The following is a 6,756-nucleotide window of genomic DNA, read 5'->3' on the forward strand; positions in this document are numbered from 1 at the left end:
CTTAGCTCAATGAGGTAAAGATAAGTGGTGAAGAAACCAACCGAGATGACTAGTACGAGGGACTAAGCAAGCTTTGGTGAAGCGACGGCTTACCATGTGCGAATTGCTAGGGTAAAGTGGCTAGTATACGTGGGGTGTTCAATGTACCATATCTAAATCTTGTTGCGAGAAGCAATGCAATGCATCAAATACTTTTTGGAGTGACTTTAGGTTCCAAGGATAGATTTGCAAGAATGATGGGAATTCTAAGTCACTAGCTCAAGTATGGATTTGCTCAAGAAGAGATGCAATGTTAAAGTCCCAAGTTTGACAAAGTCAAAGTATGGCAAGATTGAAGTGTTTCAAAGCTCAAGTGGTTGAACTGTAATCTATATTTAATCATGAGTATGGCAAGATCTACGAACATGATATGGAGGTGGCCGGCTAGCGGCGGTGCTTACCGTGGGTCGGTGGTCTAGGCGTGGCCGGCGTGGTGTGGACTCGTAGTTCTAGTCACCTTCAACTTTTTGTCGAATAGGTCGTAGGCGAGGCGGCTGGCGGCACGGGAGGGTGCAGGCGAGGCGGGTCACAGGCGAGGCGAGGACCGGCGGCGTGGTGGGGGCTCTCGTCCGGCGACTGGCGGCGTAGTGAGGTGGAGGCGGCGCAGTGGGGGTCGGCGGCCGGCAGTGCGGGAAGCTAGAGGCGGCGCAGCGGGGGGCCTAGGCTGCGGGGTGGAGGCGACGCGAGGGGGGGTGTGCATGTGCATGTGTGTGTGTGCCTAAGTGTAAAAATGGGGGCTTGGCCAAGTGCCCCTGATCTGGCACTCGGCAAAGCCCTAGTATGCCGAGTGACAGATCGGGGGCACTCGGCAAAGGACATTTTTTTTATTTTCTTCCCTCTCTTTCTTTTCCATAGCGTGTTTTGATAAATTTGATCGAATGTACTTTAAAAATACCTTGTCAAATTCAATGAACAATGCATATTTCATGCTTCTACAAATATTATTTTATTATTTCATGCAGTTATAGCTCAAATTTAATTTATATGACTTAAAATTCAATAATTGCAGTTAAAAAAATAAAATTATCAAACAGATCCGAAAAATTACCAAAATTTCACATGAAATAATTTATGTTGCCTATGCCTATATAAAAAGTTTTGAAGTCAAACCCCAATTCAATCGTCACTTTGACTCCAAATCTTATCAAATTCTTCTCAATTGTACGATTCTTCTTTGGAGATGCTTCGTTCTATAAGCAATGTACATGAAAAATTGTGCAAAACATTCTCAGTTTTTTACCACAGCCTCCACATATGATATCATGAGATCTTGACAAATCTCATGATTTTCAGAGTTTGTTTGCTTTTTATAGAATTTAAAAGTAATTCTGCCACACGTTCGTGGTCATGTTTCGTGAACAAGATGTTTGAAATTTTCTTTCATTTCCCGGTTAAGGCCTCACATTGGACTCAATAACATGAGTATCATTTTTCCATTTATTTTATTCCATTATTCGAATCACTTGCGGTTCAAATTTAACTTATCTCGGGAAATTCCTTTGAATCAAATAAATTAACTAAATATAGCAAACAGACCTAGAAATATACCAAATTTCATTTTAACATGGAGTACCACATTTGGAGGGCAGAAGAGGGGGAAAATTATTTATTTGCTGAGTGCCAAAAAACCACTCAGCAAAATTAGAACTTTGCCGAGTGTCCGAAAAAACACTCGGCAAACTATAACTTTACTGAGTGTCCCGACAAAACACTTGGCAATGTTTATCTTTGCCGAGTGTCACTAATGGACACTCGGCAAAGTTCTAACGGCCGGCGCTGTGCTCGATGGCCATCGCACGTGGCGGTCACGTCAGTGGCGGATGCAGATTACAAACTTAGGGGGGGGGCTTGGTTCTTCCTCCTCCTCGTCTCCACTCATTTCCTCTCTTTTTCTTCATCTTTTTTCTCTTTTCTTCTCACTTTTCTCCTTTGATTTTAGGGGAGGTTTTGGGCAGTAGGGGGGCTAGAGCCCCCCTAGCCCCCCTTAAATCCGCCCCTGGGTCACGTGGCGGTTGTTTACTGTGTGTATTTTGTTTGCCGAGCTAGTGTTGTGTCCTTTTTTGCCGAGTGCCCTGTCCACTGCACTCGGCAAATAAGAGTTTTTGCCGAGTGTTTTTTATTTGCCGAGTGTTTCTCTGGCGACACTTAGCAAAGAGATTGTTTGCTGAGTACCCGATGGAATGCACTCGACAAACTACTAGACACTCGGTAAACAACGGTTTCCGGTAGTGCTCGCCTCCATGTGAAGTTTGAGTTGCTTGGTTGTTATTTGTCGGGGCTTTGCTGTATAATTGCTCTTTATGGATTTACCACCTGTGCTACTACTGTGTTTAGTAGTTTTACTCCAGTTTTCCTTAAGATAACCGTTTGATTGTATGGTTTTCTTGCATAGTAATCCTCATAACATGGTCATAATTCTTTCTTCTCTATAGTGAACAGCAGGAAATACCTGGCCGTTTCCAAGTCCAAGGTTCTTAAAATAAACAAGGAGACATCCACATTTACCGGGTGCAATTCACTCACAATAACTCGAGGAAATAGCTGGTGCTTGCGCTCCTTGATAAGATGAAAAGAATTCAAAATCTCTAATATAACACAGTAACACACTCATCATTAATCAAATCCTGTTTCTCCAGTCACATACAGTAAGATAATATAGAAGTACAGAACATCAACAGTTAAGAGTGTAGGCAACGACCATCAAACTGTGTCGGCAGCAGTAGCCGGAGGACCACCCGTTGTGCTTGGCCTAGCGGCGATCCCGGCATGCATGAGCAACGCCCAGACCAGTGTTATCAGCTCGCCGCCACGGGCAATCGCCGCCGCGTGCCCGGTGAGGTTGTCGGATGGAGCGATGTACAAGATCATCCCTGTCCAAAACCTAGCCAACCAATTCCACGCCGCCTCCTCGCCTTCCGGCAGCTCCGCCAGCTCCTTGCCAAGCTTCAGGCCGTCCTTGAGCACCTCGTGCTCCGCCCTTTCCTGCAGCAGCAACACCAGCTTGTTGTAGTTCGGCTCGGCCGCCGCCGCCGCTAGCCCGCCACCGGCAAGAGTGCGCTCGGAGTCCTTCTTGACAGCCTTGTACAGGCTCTTGCACCACTCGTCATCGTCAGGGAGCAGTTCCGGCACGTACGCCACCAAGTAGGCGCAGTACCTTGACAGGTGTGTAGTGATCACCATGTCCTCGGAGAGAGGCCGGTGGTGTTGGTGCCTCACCCCAAGGATGCTTGTAGCAATGTGCCACATGAGTATGAGGCCAGAGATAGATTTACCCTCACCTCCTACTCCCAGGCTCCGGTGCAAACATGCTGAGGGATGGATCAGGAGCACATTGTTGCTTCTGAGTGTATCGACAATCGCCTTCGTCACTGCCTTTGGCACCTTGACTTTGTGCTTTTTGTCGGGAAGGCGGAGGAGGCGCATGCCAAGAGCAACCAGATCTGTTCTTGAGTGGAGCGCCAGCACCGAGCACTGGTCCATTCTGTCATCCCAGTGCTTCATCAGCCGCATGCACCGGCATCGCAGCACGCGCCCGATCCACTTCTGCAAGGTAGGAGATTGCTGCAATGCACCATGGTTATCTACCACGAGGTGACAGATTAGGGCTACTTTGGTCCAGTTGGAGCAGATGTAGGAAGCAATATGCCTTGCCTCACCGAGCACAACTACCACAAGGAGTATTAGAACCGGAACTATTTCAAACAGTAGATTTCCGAAGGTTTTGTCGAAAGCCTTGTCTGTGTCAGGTGAATGCAGACCGCACCAGATAGAACACATGACCTTAGGTACTAGTATGAAGTTCTTAAGTCGTGCCATCAGCATTACAGCAAGTAACAAGCAGCAACCTGTGGTCAAGAGTGAAGCAGAGATGTTCAGCATGGGCAGCCAACGATTTGAGTAGAGTACCGCGGTCGACGAGTAGTAATAGGCGTGCAGGAAAGACAGTTCCTCAGTGATGATCGCAAGTGCTCTCTCATGATCCCTGTCCTTGAGCAACACATGTAAGCAGAAGCTGTAGGTTTCCGGGAAACCAGCTTCAGCAGCTGTGTAACCTGCAAATCGACACCGCAACAACTTGAACAATGAGAACCCCAGGCATACATCTTTGAGCCACTGCTCTGACGTCAGAAGTGTGTTGTCCGATTGCCACACTCTGTCAATGGTCACCAAGCCATGGTTGCTCATTGCGGTCGTCGTCATACCGTCTTGTTGGTCGCCCATCATTTTGAAGACGAAACCGTACGGACGCCTCTCCACCTCAAGCCTATCCTCACCCATGAGTATAAGTGGAGGAGGGAAATGGTCAGCTGCTCGGATTCCAAGCTGGATTCCATCTCGAAGATGCATCATGTATCCGGCAATGAGACGGGGGTTGCGCCCAAGAGCAACGGAACTCCTGGCCACTTGCAATGCGCAACACCTCAGTGTGATTTTAGCATAGACAAGTGCAAACATCAAGGATATGAGATACTGAAAGATGCGGTCGCTCGAAGAGAGGAGTAATATCAGTGGCACCCATGCAAGGTAGGATGTCCAAATTGCTCGTACCAGCAGTATCACAGGGAAGCCCGTGTTGTGATGGCCTTCTCTTTCATCAGCAGCGACCATTGCACACGTATTGATAGCAACAATCAGGACAAGGACTGCCAAGATTATGCATAGGAACCTGTGCCAAATTGTCTGGCAGATGATTCTGTACTGAATTTCAGTACCAGCAGGGCTCCGGAAGCTGTAAATTTGCGGCTCACCGAAGGTGGAGTAGGCGGATGCAGAATCGGAGATGACATAGGAGAGGATAGGCAAGAACAAGGTGGTGGCTCCCTGATATAGGCTGCGAATGATGGGGCGGTGCCGATAGGGAGGTCTGTAGGTGTCTATTCCGACCAGGATCCCAGCAAGGACGGCATCGACGATGGCGAGACCGTTCACCCGCAATATCTGAAGTTTCAGCCCTGCCGTGCGCTGGGAGAAGTTTTTCAGTACTTCTGAGCAGTTTCCGGTTCTGGAGACTCCATCGCCCATGATCTGCAGACATGAGGAAAAGCATAAGCACTGGTGGCATGGTTACTCTGAAAAAGAAGTTGTGTTCGACTGCGTGAGCTAGCCATGAATTTGTTCCTCCAGGGGCGAAACAGAAAAAAAGAATAGGAGAAAAGATATGCTTAAGTGAGTAGAAGCGTATAAGAAATGAGGAGAATCTAGGACTCCTATGGGAAAAAAGACAATCACCTGACCTTTCCGGGTCGTCAAGATCTCCAGTTCAATATAGATATGCACCTTTGGCCATGCTTTATATACAAATATGCTATTCAAACAAGATTAAAGTGTCAAATTTTTAATGTCCAAGAGCTAGCTGATAATACTATAGTTGTCCGGATTAAGAAACATTATCAACTTTATGTGCCGGGAAAAGTCTTGCATATATATCACTATATATAAACAAAAGTTAAGCAGCTAATAAGTTGCTGTCATGCTAATAACAGCATGTACACTTACAACTATGATTGGTAAATTAAGAACTAAAAAAAGTTAAGTGCACACGTAACAAGGGTAGGGAAGAGAGACTAGCAGAGTTATGCTGAATAATGAAGTTATGATGTATGTGCAAAAAAAAGGAAATTAATAAGAAAAAATTACCACAAGATCGATGGGGCTGCCAAGCGCAGACCGGGATTCGGATCACCTCGCCCTTGGACTTTCTCAGATCGTACACCTAGTGTTCATTCCAGCTGGGCTTGGACGAAGAGGTGGTGGCTGCAACTTTGTTTAGATGGAGGCTAAGCGTTAGTTCCAGCTGCAATTAGCTACGCAGAGTATAAAAATGTGCAACTAGCTGCTCCTGGATGCTTTTACTATTCATAGAAGCTAGTTGGGTATTTGTTCGCGATGGTGATGCTGTTCCATCAGACAGTGGCTGTGGCTTTGGAATATGTTCTTTGCTTGCACCATTGCTGTCCATGGGCGGGCCACTGAAAAAGTCTAGTTAATTATTTGGGCCTTTTTCGGGTGATCCGTTGTCGTCGCAATCTCAGGTGAGTTTTTTTAAGACCAAAAGCCCCATGGCTCGACTTCTACTCAAAGCCAAAGATAACCGAGTTTCCACCGATGGATCAATGTTACATGGTTGAAGCGCGAGGCTCGCAGGCCATCGCAAAAGGGCAGAAAAACAGCCTTCGACCACGCCGGGAACGACCACGGAAATGACTACGGATGCACCTACATCGCTCTCGTCCCCAACCAAGATGGCTGGATCTTCATCGGTTGCTGCCTCACTCGCTGCTGGTCTAGATCTACAACCTTCTCTTGTATTTTGGGTTGTGCTCATGTTGTTTAGGTGCAGATCCTGTTGAGTTTTAAGAACTAAGTAATGTAGTTTCCTACACCTATTACTTCTTGACCCACCCAACTCACAACAGGCAACAAAAAAAGAAAGAAAAATAAAGCTAGAAAGGCTCAAGTAAGAACAAATACAAAAAGAGACTACGACAACAACCCAATGCTTGGTTCCGGCCCACACCTTCATGCACCTTGCGCAATGTCACCTCCATACAACTTTGGTCCTTGTCCCTCCACAACTTTTGCCAGTACTGTACAAAGCCAATCATTTTGTAAGCAATGGCGCATTTGGTGAAGGGATTGAAATCTTATTAAAAACCCAATTGTTCCGACTATAATCGCTGCTTCTACATGACAAATACTTCATAGGCGATTGGGCTT

General features: G+C 46.6%; 1 protein-coding gene across 3 annotated transcripts; it reads right to left on the minus strand.

The window, feature by feature from the left end:
• Window positions 1-2,602: 2,602 nt before the first annotated feature.
• On the minus strand, window positions 2,603-5,931 carry LOC120699506. Of its 3 annotated transcripts, none has more exons than XM_039983510.1 (3): window positions 5,677-5,903; window positions 5,274-5,344; window positions 2,603-5,064 (listed from the first exon to the last, which is right to left on the minus strand). In XM_039983510.1, the coding sequence occupies exon 3, from the start codon at window positions 5,059-5,061 to the stop codon at window positions 2,740-2,742; it is 2,322 nt and encodes a 773-aa protein (XP_039839444.1). In that variant the 5' UTR covers window positions 5,062-5,064; window positions 5,274-5,344; window positions 5,677-5,903; the 3' UTR covers window positions 2,603-2,739. The 3 variants fall into 3 exon arrangements, with proteins under 3 accessions (XP_039839444.1, XP_039839443.1, XP_039839445.1); XM_039983509.1 differs by having other exon boundaries at window positions 5,269-5,344; XM_039983511.1 differs by lacking the exon at window positions 5,274-5,344 and having other exon boundaries at window positions 5,677-5,931.
• Window positions 5,932-6,756: the final 825 nt, after the last annotated feature.

The sequence above is a fragment of the Panicum virgatum genome, chromosome 3K, assembly GCF_016808335.1.
Source record: "Panicum virgatum strain AP13 chromosome 3K, P.virgatum_v5, whole genome shotgun sequence".
NCBI classification, from domain to species: domain Eukaryota; kingdom Viridiplantae; phylum Streptophyta; class Magnoliopsida; order Poales; family Poaceae; genus Panicum; species Panicum virgatum.